The sequence below is a fragment of the Pseudophryne corroboree genome, chromosome 1 (assembly GCF_028390025.1).
Source record: "Pseudophryne corroboree isolate aPseCor3 chromosome 1, aPseCor3.hap2, whole genome shotgun sequence".
Lineage (NCBI taxonomy): Eukaryota > Metazoa > Chordata > Amphibia > Anura > Myobatrachidae > Pseudophryne > Pseudophryne corroboree.
The window spans coordinates 749,070,880-749,084,417 of record NC_086444.1 but is presented as its reverse complement, the minus strand read 5'-3'; the positions used below and the strand labels follow the sequence as shown (position 1 = coordinate 749,084,417).

The window sequence follows — 13,538 nt, the reverse complement described above, 5'->3', positions numbered from 1 at the left end:
CTCCCCACGGTAGTTCCATGAACCATACACAAAACTACTAAAGACTGCTCCCAATTCCAATTGCTTGGGGGTGAGGACAACAAGCCAACACATGCCAGGACACACCAAACCCTTTCTGGACCACAAGGGAGTCGAGCTTTCTTGGACTACAGAGCTCTAGTTCCTGAAAAAGTGGAACTGGAGCAGTGGCACAGTAACAGGGATGCATCGCACATGAAGACATTCAAAAGGAGAACCATGATAATGCAGACATAACCACACAGGAATACTCAAGTAGAAGAAAGAAACTAGAAGAGCCCGTCCATATGCCAACCAATCCCGGGGAGAGAGCTGTCCTAGTGCTCATATACCAAGGGTTATGCCCCATGAAGAGCCAACTAAGGAGACCATATAGCTGAGAAATGATCACACTCATTGTTAATAATTCTGGTAATGTGTTAATAAATTTGTATTTTTAAAAACATAACATCTAAACACATTTAGCCTTCATTTTACATAGATACACTGGTCTGTGCCTCACGCTATTACTACAGTCCATTTGTGCCGCTGTAGGCTTTCCCTTTCTTGTGAATAATGTGAACCTCATAAATATGAAGTGCATGGCACCTCAGCAACAGCCCGCCATTCTGCCAGTGCAGCCATTGTAAACATCTGAGATCTGTCACCTCTGTGAAGTGCCTACTATACAAACTCTACACTACAGTAGATGATATCTGAGATGTGGACCCATCTACTGTCGTTTTATTACCGCAGGCGATCTGGCCCTATTGTAATCTGCATAACTGCGTCCACAAGGTTGACCAAGGTAGTTTGTATCTGGCCTTGTCCTCCTGGCACATCCGCACACATAGAAAATGAGCTAAATGTACAGCAAGTGTAAAATGGTAACAAATAAACAAAAAATTTAGTCACACAGTTACACAACATAAACCTTTTATTACAAAATTATTTTAAAGAGAAATTTCTGTTGAGGTTGTATAGCAATTTTAAGTTCATTAATAGCGCTACTAGAATTACCCAGTTTTATATAAAACTGGTTAATAAGAGTAACTAGATTAGTTCAATCTGCCAAAATAAAGACAGAGTCCCTTATTCCGAGTTGATTGCTCGCTAGCTACTTTTAGCAGCCAAGCAAACGCATAGTCGCCGCCCATGGCGGAGTGTATTTTCGCTTTGCAAGTGTGCGAACACCTGTGCAGCTGAGCTGTGCAAAAACATTTTGTGCAGTTTCTTGGTAGGTCCGGACTTACTCAGCCCTTGCGATCACTTCAGTCTTTTTGATGCCGGAATTGATGTCAGACACCCGCCCTGCAAACGCCTGGACACGTCTGCATTTTTCCAAGCACACCCAGAAAACGGTCAGTTGCCACCCATAAACGCCCTCTTCCTGTCAATCTCCTTGCGATCGCCCGTGCGAATGGATTATTCGTTAAATCCATAGCTCAGCAACAATCCGCTGTGTACCTGTATGACGCGCATGCGCATTGCAGTGCATATGCATGCGCAGTAGAGACCTGATTGCTGCGTTGCGAAAAACGGCAACGAGCGATCAACTCGGAATGACCCCCAGAGTGCATTACCAAAAATGTAAGACAAAAGCCCCCATTGTAGCATTAGGTCTACATCACAAGCTGAGCAACATTTGGGCACAAGAGAACAAAGGGGCAGATTTATTAACCTGGAGAAGGCATAAAGAAGTGATAAACCAGTGATATGTGCAAGGTGATAAACGCACCAGCCAATCAGATTCTAAGGGGTCTATTCATGCAGCAGAGAAAAGCCCTGTTTTGCGTTAAACAAGGCTTTTCTCTGCTTACCGCAATTCACAGAGCGGGTTACCGTGGAGAAGTCCCTGACTTCCCCAGCGGCACCCCCGCTCTGTGGCTGAATCGCATCACCATACCTTTGTATGGTGAGTGCGATTCATGAAGGTGCGGAAAGCTCTGCTTTCCGCTTCTCCATGGAGTTCAGGTTCGTCATCTCAGGACGGCGTAACCTGAACTGTGGTGCGGAGACGGCAGGGAAGCTCAATGCTTCCCTGATCGCTGCTCTGCACCTCGCGCTGGCTCCGCCCCCTGACCTCCCAGCAACCACTGCGGCCTGCCGGGAGGTCAACACCATGCGCAAAGGGACCCGCCGCTGGACCCCGCGCATCGCTGGGAAGGACCGCTGGAGATGACCTCACCGCAGGAGCCCTAGACACCGCAGCGCATCGTCGGAAGGGTGAGTATACATGAATTGCTACTTATTACAGCTATACATCGCATCGAAGCGATGCAATGTATAGTGATAAGTAGCAATTCTGTTTTCGTTTTCTACATGAATAGACCCCTAACTGTTAATTTACATATTGGAGCTGATTGGCTGGTGTGTTTATCACCTTGCACATATCACTGGTGTATCACTTCCAAGTTCCTTGTGCCTTCTCCAGGTTAATACATCTGACCCAAAGGCTCCGGAAAACATCCTGATCCTTTTATTTTCTGCTACAACTTCTGCGTTTTGCTGCACTGACTATTTTACTTGTTAGCCAAACAATAGTGCCTGTCATCGAGACTTCTTGTCACTGATCAAAATAACATGTCATTAGAAGCATAATTATAAATGAAGCAAACCTCTTACATTATTAATAACAACTAAAAATACAGAACCCTAGCCTCCCTCCTTTTACATGCCCTCTTGCAGATGAATATTTCATAACCCGTATGAGTTACATGGACAATCTGTTTATGGATTTATTTATTTTAGGCAGGATCATCTGCCAACCTCGGCTTCCCCGGTGCTCGTTACTTGCTGCAGATAAACGCCAGGTTATACCCATTCTGCACACAAGTAAGCTGCTGGGGCTGCCTGTGAGTGAGATGGCAGCAGATTGCCCAGAAGAGGTCGCCGTGTGGCAGATCACTGTCGCAGGCACAGTATTATACTGTACCAATGTGTCACTGATCAGAGAGACAGGGAGGGAGGCGTGGGAAGGGGCAGGCGGGTCTCATACCGGAGTGTGTGTCAGATAAGGAAGCATGGACAGTAGATCAGAGGCTTCACGGGACAGGAGTAACAGGTGCCTTGCCTATTACTGTTACAGGCTGTGAGACACCTGCTCTGCATGCATTGCCCGCCAGCTTCCCACCCCGGGTTTTATTCTTCAGCAGTTCTTCCCCTAGCCCTGGCCGGATCGCAGTGACAAGGACAGCGCTGCGCCTTTCCTTCTCGTTTCTGCTCCGTCGCGTTAATAGCGCAAGATGGATTTAACCCAACAGATGCTACAGAGCTCAGTCGCAGCAATGATCTGCAGGACAGCGATTGCATGCCTGCTCCTATTATCAGGTAATGTGCCGTGTTTTCTAACTTCCCCCTTGCTCCCTGTGTGGGATGATGTGAGTGAGGAGAGCAGGTGGTTATAGTGATCCCTGCCTGGGATGTGTAATGTGTGATAGAAGTCTAATGTGTCATGCTGTACAGAGGACTCATACAGGACATTGGCCATGTTGCTGCTTGGGTGGTTGTATACATACTGTACATAAAGTATTTGTGGAGCAGTATGCCAGGTCTGTAAGTGATGCATTTATACCTGTCACTTGCTACACAACTGGGTTATCTAATTATAATGTCGTAACTGTGGTAAATATATATCTCAAGCAAGATTTTCAGATCACTGACCCAGCATACACATTTATATCTATCTACATAATATATCTGTAAATATGTCTGTTCATAGATTCACACATTCATACACACCCACCACACACGCCTACATGATGTAAACACATACCTGTATACAGTGTGTTTATATGTAAAACGTACATGGAAATATTTACAGTCACTTTGATGATGGTCAGCAAGTCTATACAGTGCTTTTGTTACAAATCAAACTGCATTGTCATTGACTTTCTGAATAGCAGTGTGCTGCACATGAGCTGGTTATACAACACACTCATAGTAACATAAAAATAAGCACTTTGTGGAAACTGTTTTCCAAAGATAGAAAGCTGTTGTGGTCTGATGTCCACTATCTCTACTTATTGCCAGGCAGCTGCACTCCCTTACAGTGTAAGAGGCCCATTTATCATCAATCGTATATTCATATCGTATCATTAATCGTATATGCAATCTGGCGTGATATTAGCACCCAGAATCTTATTGCAATATGCGATTATAATGGCGGGATGTATCATTGGGCATCTGCAGGGCCCGTCCCTGCTACAGTATGTGCTCAGGGAGCTACCGCTGCTCCTGCACGTGCGCAGTCCTGCTTACTGCACATGCACAGGATACATTTCCATGGAAGGTTCCAGGGGAACCCTCCGGAACTACATTTGTAGTGTGTAGCCCAAAGGCTACAGCAGGCTACTGCCATCTTCAGAAAGTAGCAGCATCGCATCCCCCATAGTATCTGGCAGCATCACATCCCCCATAGTAACTGGTAGCGGATGCGGCTGTCGACGGGATTGGAGGGAGAGCAACAGGTATCTTCATCCCAGTTTGGTGCCCCCCCCAGTGCTCTCAGTCAGTCTACAGGGACTGAAGTCCACAGTAAATTGGCAGCGCTCCAGGTACACATTAGGGGGAATTCAAATGTTTGAAAAGTCATTGGGTGTCTGTTTTTTACTGTCTTATTAGATAGGAAAAAACACCAACTGACTTTTCAAACATTTGAATTCCCCCCTGTGTGTGGCAATGGTCGGTGGATCAGGGTCAGACGCACGAGATTCAGCAGCATGCAGAATCAGCCTTCACCGGTGGGTCCCATCTCACAGCCCAGCAGCAGCGGCGGGTGCACCATCACTTGCTACAGTGCAGTCATCCTGTGCCCTATTGCAGGTGTTAGCAGGGCTCTGGGATAGAGCCAATTAACTTTGCAGCAGCAGCGGGTGCGCCACAGAGCTCCATTGGAAGAGCAGTGGTCACATCTGAATCCCGCTGTGAACAACGCAGGTGTCCCTTCAGAGCTTGGAGCCCAGAGGCAGGTATCTCCCATGCCTCTGGGAGATAAGCCCCTGGTTGTCTGGATGCAACCATCATTAGTTACATCATATGCTTCCTCATGGGATGGTATCGGGAGACCGGAGTTTGGGATCCCGGAGTTCACTATACCGACCCCGGGATCCTGGCCGCTAGAATGCAGACGGGGGTGAGCGCAATAGAGCCCCTTGCGGGATCGCTTCTCTCACCATGCAGCACACTCGGTGGCTCACTGTGCTCACCACAGATTCTATTCCCACTCTATGGGGAATAGCCCCTGTTAGTCGGCATGCCAGAGATCGGGATTCCGGCATCAGTATTGTGACCGGCGGGATCCCGACTACGTCCCCTTCCTTATTGCAGCCTTATCTGGTAATAGTTTTCCTGCTGCTGTGTATGACTTCATTCAGGGAGGACAGTTTCATTGTAGTTCAACTCATCTCTACAACAAGAAATTTTCTTATAATTGTTCCATTGTAATTAGAGCCTGCAGCACTGTTCCAACAGTTAAGGTTGAATGATTTTATTTAACAAATTTGTAAAATAAATATAGAAACAGTCTGGAAAAGACTGCTGGCTGGTTGAGGAGTTGGCTGGTATTTGCTGTTTCTATTTCAGAAATTGACTCTACAAAGTTCATCCTGCATTGAGCATTTTAATGGTGATGAAGCCTTGAGTCTTTGAGATTATGAGGGACTAAGGAGATTCCTGGGCTGTGTGCACCTGGTTGGGTATTGGTGAAGTGGTGGTGGTTTTGTGGTTATTTTAGCTTACTGTAGTTTACTTGCATTTAGCAGCTGGAGAGTCCTGGTTTTCATCTTAATTCTTCCAAAACCAGTGTGACATGTTGTTATTTTCAATGTTTAGCTGATCAGATAGGTCTCATGCAGATCTCATGTTCTTTTGAACAAATATGAACTAAACAAATTCTGTACATATATGCTACTTGCTTTTTGATAGGCTGGTTACTTAGCATATAGTAAACATTAAGGGAGACCTTCATGTTTCCGATATCCTATCAGATTGCTTTGTTTAATAATGATTGGTTGTTTTATATTAGTTTATTTTAGTTCTCTGCATTTTAATAAAAGGTTTAAAGGGGTTGCCCACTTTTGGGGAAACTATCTGGATATACTGTAAAGTGCCCCTATATGCAGCCATTCAATGTAGTCCCTCTCTGTGTCTCCCAATAAGAACCTTGGGTACATAGATGTTGTTACATTGCTAGGCTAGATGTGTCACAGGAATTGAGACGATAAAGATGAAAAAAAGAACTAAATAACTAAATAAAGTTAAATATATGTCATTTGTATTGGTCAATATAGGTAAGATATTTAAATAAATAATTACAATATTACTATTCTTGAGATTTAAAGTATTGACAAAGACGCATCCACTCCATTCAATTGCCCCAGTATGTATCTACCCTGTATCCATTACATAGAGTGCCTTGTGCAATATGGGAAGCGTTTATTAGCCTTCCTGGGAGCTTAGCTGACTATCTACTAAAACTTTCATAGAGAGTCACAGGCAATGAGATGTATTAGGTTATTTTTACCTGTTCTGCAATGTGTAATGTTGTCCTCCGATGTATGTCTCACTGTATACCGTACTCCTTAATAATACTACATATACTGACTGGTGCTCCGCAGTTTTCATGTTGGTAATCGCAATGGTGCCATATGACCAGTCACGATACACCTTCACCACAGCAGCAGGTGAACACAATACTACTACCCTTGGCCCAAAAGCCAATAATCATCCCTTTTTGCAACTCGGATAAATCACCCCTTTAACCCATGACAGCAACAAGTGATATGTGTGCAGACGGCATATCACACACCTTATATACCCACCAAGCCATACATACTGTCTATTTTTGCTTGAGTTTCCTCTTGATGTTCTGGTCACAATCAATCTGGTAGATGTTCTTTTCAAGGCCTACTAAGGGGGAAATTTACTAAGCAGTGATAAGAGCGGAGAAGTGAGCCAGTGGAGAAGTTGCCCATGGCAACCAATCAGCACTGAAGTAACATCTATAATTTTCTTACTATAAAATGATACAAAGCTGCTGATTGGTTGATGGGGCCATTTCTCCACTGGCTCACTTCTCCGCTCTCATCACTGCTTAGTAAATGTCCCCCTAAGTCTTGGATAGTGATAAAGTGGAGAGAGATAAAGTTCCAGCCAATCAGCTCCTAACTGCCATGTTACAGGGTGGGTTTGAAAAATGTCAGGAGCTGGTTAGCTGGTTTATTTCTCTCCAAGGCTTGATAAATAGACCCCCATGTCCGTCTGTAACACAAATGTTACTGAGAAGCAGCAGTTACTTTTTTTCTCTGTTGTTGCTTAAGTTTGTGGTGTTATATGATTATATGGGGTACCTTGTAGGTTTGGAAGTCTTTACCGAACTATTTGTCGTAACGTACATATATATTCCACAATTCTATTCATATAGATTAGGTACAGACTGGGGTTGTTATTAAATTGGATTGCAGTCAAGCATTTCTTACTACCTTATAGAATTATAAAAATACTGAATAACAAAGATGCAAGGTAACTTGTTTAGTCAATGAGAAATATACTATATTCTGTACATGTCATGATTTTGACTGTACCTTACTTTAAGACAGGGGTGTCAAACTCAAATTCATCGGGGGCCGCATCAGCAGTTTGGTCCCCATCAAAGGGCCGGTTGTATCTGTAGGTCTATCCAAAATTTACCGCTCCACCTGCCTTATATGTGCCCAGCCATCTGCCCCCTTTTAAAGTGCCCAGCCATGTGCCCCCTTTTATAGTGCCCAGCCATGTGCCCCCTTTTATAGTGCACAGGTCCCCATTTTACACATTGCGGCAGGCACAGGTCCCCATTTTACACATTGTGGCAGGCACAGGTCCCCATTTTACACATTGTGGCAGGTACAGGTCCCCATTTTACACATTGTGGCAGGCACAGGTCCCCATTTTACACATTGTGGCAGGCACAGGTCCCCATTTTACACATAGCGGCAGGTACAGGTCCCCATTTTACACATTGTGGCAGGCACAGGTCCCCATTTTACACATTGTGGCAGGCACAGGTCCCCATTTTACACATTGTGGCAGGCACAGGTCCCCATTTTACACATAGCGGCAGGTACAGGTCCCCATTTTACACATTGTGGCAGGCACAGGTCCCCATTTTACACATTGCGGCAGGTGGTGGAAGGAGGGAGAGAGAGAGAAAGAGAGGAAGGGAGAGGGGCTGACTTACATTTGAAGCGGTTCTCGCCGCTCTTCAGCCGCCTCTCCCTCCTCGTCTGCGCGGCTCCCTTCTCCCTCCTCCGACGGGGTTTCGTTGAATGACGCGTTTGCGCCGTGACGTCACGACGCAATCGCGTCATTCCGCGAAACCCCGCCCCCCCCGAGCTGGGCACTCGGGAGAAGGGGGTTTCATGGCGGCGGCACCGCGGGCCATCAGACGAGGTCTGGCGGGCCGGATTTGGCCCGCGGGCCTTGTCTTTGACACCCCTGCTTTAAGACCTAGCAGTTTTCACAGTCAATTTACTGAAAATGTCTAAAAATAGTACGGCAGTATCATCTCCTTGTCTTGTTAGTGGTTTGTCACCAAACTGGATAATATGAGCAGGTGTTCGACCTGCTGTGTTAAATAGAATAGAAGATAATGCAAACTATGATGCTTAAATCCCATATTCAAATGTTGTTGCATGATATTTGCTACATTTTTCTACATACAAAAGTATAAAAAGGTACTAGACATGCAGTGAAAGGCAGCTGATACACATCTGGGGACACATGGGCGGCCATCTAACTTTTGAAAGGGATACACATTGCCCATTTTCTTAGTAATTGGTTAAAACAATATATATAGACAACTAGACTACTATTTGTGGAAACATATCATTATATATTTTAAGCAAGTGTTACCTGTTATAATAAACAAATCTTGGCATAAAAGCAGGAAGTCACTGCCAAAATGTAACAGACTGAAGGGCTAAGAGCCACCTGTTGCCTACCATATATTTTTTGCAAGGAGTTATAGTGGGATCTGACACACTGGAAATGGGAAGGCAGAACCTACAGTATGAGAAAGGAGAGATCAGGATAAATTAACTCTTATCACCTTGATCGATGTTTTCCAAATAGGAAAATAGGTTTTCTTAAATTACTAAAAGGTAAACTATCTTGGCTAGACTTGTTGCTGTATATATATTACAAGACTTTATATGCAAAATACATCAAACTTCAGAGTCTTGGGACACTGTGATATTTAGCTACAATGTGTGATAGACCCCAAAGTATTTAGTAGCCATCGGCAGACAGGAGATTAGCTTTTACCCATATTGTACATGGTACCAGCTGCGTGGCAGTATTAATGCCATATACGTATATAAAACAGAAAGTGAAGATGTTGCCCTTAGCAACCAAACAGATTCTAGTTATTATCTTCCAGAAGGTGCTAGACAAATGATAAGTAGAAACAATATTTAGTGAAAAATGACTCTGTGCGCAAACAGGTGCAGCCTGTCAGTTAGATACTCCTTGAAGGTGTCCTCCACCCTTCACCAATAGTGCAAATGACAAAAAAAAAGTTGGCAATATAACTTAACCAGCGCTCCTTAGTAGAATGTATATTCACTTAGTTCCCTATGTTGTCTCTCTGTTTTAAAATAACCAGTCATAGGATGAGAAACAGAGAAGAAACATATAGTGAAGTACAGTTTAATATATCACATTAAAACACATATATACAAAAGGAATTTCTGCTCAATCACAGAAAGAAACTAAAAGCAGTATCTCTATTGCAAGAGGTTTCCAAGTAACTTTCAAACAGCGGATAATTACCACAGATGTTGGAACTGCAAATTAACAGTTCTAAACAGCACATAGGTTTAGTAAAGGGAATCCCGGGACTTCACCGCACTATGTCTGCTGTCGTTAGGTAGTTTCACCACTGTCACCATGAAAAGAAAGGATTGTATAAATGTGTGTCAGAGTCTTTAATGGTCCATAAATATCTTTTCATTAACTGAACATATCAGACAGTGAAGAACGTGATTATTTCACCAAAGAGGCGTACCCCAACTCACTTTTCCAAAGAAAAGATTACACTCATAAAGGTATCTTTCATCCACCACTGTGTTAGACAGAATCACTCTCACGGTCAAACCCTTTTGCACGGGAAGAAGACGGGCATACCTCACTCACAATAAAGGAGGCTGCTTCAAACGCATCAAGGTTTCTTTTGCTGATAGTTCTTTCTTCCTCCTAAGCAAAAAAGTTTTTTTGCTTAGGAGGAAGAAAGAACTATCAGCAAAAGAAACCTTGATGCGTTTGAAGCAGCCTCCTTTATTGTGAGTGAGGTACTGTATGCCCATCTTCTTCCCGTGCAAAAGGGTTTGACCGTGAGAGTGATTCTGTCTAACACAGTGGTGGATGAAAGATACCTTTATGAGTGTAATCTTTTCTTTGGAAAAGTGAGTTGGGGTACGCCTCTTTGGTGAAATAATCACGTTCTTCACTGTCTGATATGTTCAGTTAATGAAAAGATATTCATGGACCATTAAAGACTCTGACACACATTTATACAATCCTTTCTTTTCATGGTGACATCTACACGAGTGAAAGGGAGGTCCTGTCAAAGAAGAACATTGAGGAACGTATTGTAAAGTACCAATCACGTCAATATCTTAGCGCCTGTATTTGTTTGAGTCCCACACATTTTTTGTGTCAAATTTGTTTAAACTTTGAATTCTAGTGAGATTCAATTGTGGTGAATCACGGCTCGGGCAGCTTCCAGGGCGCCATTTACAGGGGTTCTCATATCCATTTTCTCCTAGTTTCACCACTGGATCAGACTGGAACACCTTCTCACCGACGCGTTTCTACCCCTGGCTGGGGTCTTTATCAAGGTGCAAATAATGAATGCTCCGGATCTGCTTGGAGCCGCTATTTAAATTAACCATGTCCAGTCCTACGAATAGAGAATAATCGAATATGCCTGGTCAGTCTGGAAGTTGATCTGTAAATCTCAAACAAGCCTTATTCATAGTTGAACACTACACATAGCTTGTAAAGGCACAACTATTAAGTAATCAACCCTTAATACAACACTCAAACAGTTTCATACAAAACATTGTGGGAAGGGCAGAGCCGGATTAAAAATGGGGCAGATGGAGCCGCAACTTCCAGACTGACCAGGCATATTCGATTATTCTCTATTCGTAGGACTGGACATGGGCCCTCATTCCGAGTTGTTCGCTCATTATTTTTTTTCGCAACGTAGCGAATTGTCGCAAACTGCGCATGCGCAATGTTCGCAGTGCGTCTGCGCCAAGTAAATTTGCTAAAAAGTTTGGTATTTTACTCACGGCTTAACAAAGAAATTTCTTCGTTCTGGTGATCGTAGTGTGATTGACAGGAAGTGGGTGTTTCTGGGCGGAAACTGACCGTTTTATGGGTGTGTGTGAAAAAACGCTGCCGTTTCTGGGAAAAACGCGGGAGTGGATGGAGAAACGGGTGGAGTGTCTGGGCGAACGCTGGGTGTGTTTGTGACGTCAAACCAGGAACGAAACTGACTGAACTGATCGCAGTGGCAGAGTAAGTCTCGAGCTACTCAGAAACTGCAAAGAAATTTCTTTTCGCAATTCTGCGAATCTTTCGTTCGCAATTCTGCAAAGCTAAGATTCACTCCCAGTAGGCGGCGGCTTAGCGTGTGCAAAGCTGCTAAAAGCAGCTAGCGAGCGAACAACTCGGAATGAGGGCCATGGTTAATTTAAATAGTGGCTCAAAGCAGATCCGGAGCATTCATTATTTGCACCTTGATAAAGACCCCAGCCAGGGGTAGAAACGCGTTGGTGAGAAGGTGTTCCAGTCTGATCCAGCGGTGAAACTACCGAACGACAGCAGACGTAGTGCGGTGAAGTCCCGGGATTCCCTTTACTAAACCTATGTGCTGTTTAGAACTGTTAATTTGCAGTTCCAACATCTGTGGTAATTATCCGCTGTTTGAAAGTTACTTGGAAACCTCTTGCAATAGAGATACTGCTTTTAGTTTCTTTCTGTGATTGAGCAGAAATTCCTTTTGTATATATGTGTTTAATGTGATATATTAAACTGTACTTCACTATATGTTTCTTCTCTGTTTCTCATCCTATGACTGGTTATGTTAAAACGGAAAGACAACATATGGAACTAAGGCCCTCATTCCGAGTTGTTCGCTCGCAAGCTGCTTTTAGCAGCATTGCACACGCTAAGCCGCCGCCTACTGGGAGTGAATCTTAGCTTATCAAAATTGCGAACGAAAGATTAGCAGAATTGCGAATAGACACTTCTTAGCAGTTTCTGAGTAGCTCCACACTTACTCGGCAACTGCGATCAGTTCAGTCAGTTTCGTTCCTGGTTTGACGTCACAAACACACCCAGCGTTCGCCCAGACACTCCCCCGTTTCTTCAGACACTCCCGCGTTTTTCCCAGAAACTGTAGCGTTTTCTCACACACTCCCATAAAACGGCAATTTTTCGCCCAGAAACACCCACTTCCTGTCAATCACATTACGATCACCAGAATGAAAAAAAAACCTCAGAATGCCGTGAGTAAAACACCTAACTGCATAGCAAATTTACTTGGCGCAGTCGCACTGCGGACATTACGCATGCGCATTAGCGACTAATCGCCCCGTTGCGGAAAAAAATTAATGAGCGAACAACTCGGAATGACCCCCTAAGTGAATATACATTCTACTAAGGAGTGCTGGTTAAGTGCTGGTTACTCCAACTTTTTTTGTCAAATGATAAATAGAATCTGATTGATTGCTATGGGCAACATCTCCACTTCCATAAACCCGCACAATAGTATATATAGCCCTTAGAGTCCAGGGGCCGGATTGTAATGCAGTACGAGACAGCTGTATTGTACTGCAGGACGTGCAGATTTTGGATAGACCCCAGTGACTTCTGCTTGGTCTTCATCTACTTTCCCCTCCCCCCCTTCCTCCCCGCCCTACACTCCAGACCCATTTTAAAGTGGCAAACGGAAATGTTCAGTCATATAGATGGTAGTGTAACTTTACTTGAGCAAGAACTTTACTAGTTTGTTTGTACTTTTGTCAGTTTTCAGCAGTTTTACATCTATTTTTATACTTGTTATTAAATGAAGTGAGAATAATGTTTGGATATAAACCTGTAGTAATTCTGTAGTGTGGCCATAAACCAATAATGGTTGCTAAATTCTGTAGTGTAATTAGTGTATTAGAGATTTATTACCACAAAGCTAAATCATTTAATTTAATCCATTGTCACAATGGCACCAGAAGCTTGAGTATGACTAACATGCGTGACATAAGTGTCCTTCCGTTGCTTTGTCTAATTATCCCATGAGAGCTTTGTGGAAACACTGAGATAAATAGTTGCTCCCAGAGGTGCTTATAAATATATGTAATAATGCTACGTGTAAAAAGGTACAAATGACCCACAATAAAAGTGATTTATACTTCAGAATGTCTGCCAGTTTCTTATTTATTAATAATATCCATACAGAATACCTGATGCTAAAGTGCGGCATATGATTATTTTAA

At 43.6% G+C, this 13,538-nt stretch overlaps 1 protein-coding gene across 2 annotated transcripts in view; it reads left to right on the top strand.

Moving 5' to 3' along the window:
* The first annotated feature begins 2,997 nt into the window (after nt 1-2,997).
* PARM1 (prostate androgen-regulated mucin-like protein 1) overlaps nt 2,998-13,538 on the top strand; it is a 223,004-nt gene continuing 212,463 nt past the window's right edge. Inside the window, exon 1 of one of the 2 annotated variants that reach the window (XM_063916790.1) lies at nt 2,998-3,327. In XM_063916790.1, the coding sequence (XP_063772860.1) occupies nt 3,243-3,327 (85 nt within the window). In that variant the 5' untranslated portion in view covers nt 2,998-3,242. Of the gene's footprint in view, nt 3,328-3,473; nt 3,549-13,538 lie in introns of those variants that run through there. The other variant, XM_063916801.1, reaches the window with a different exon arrangement.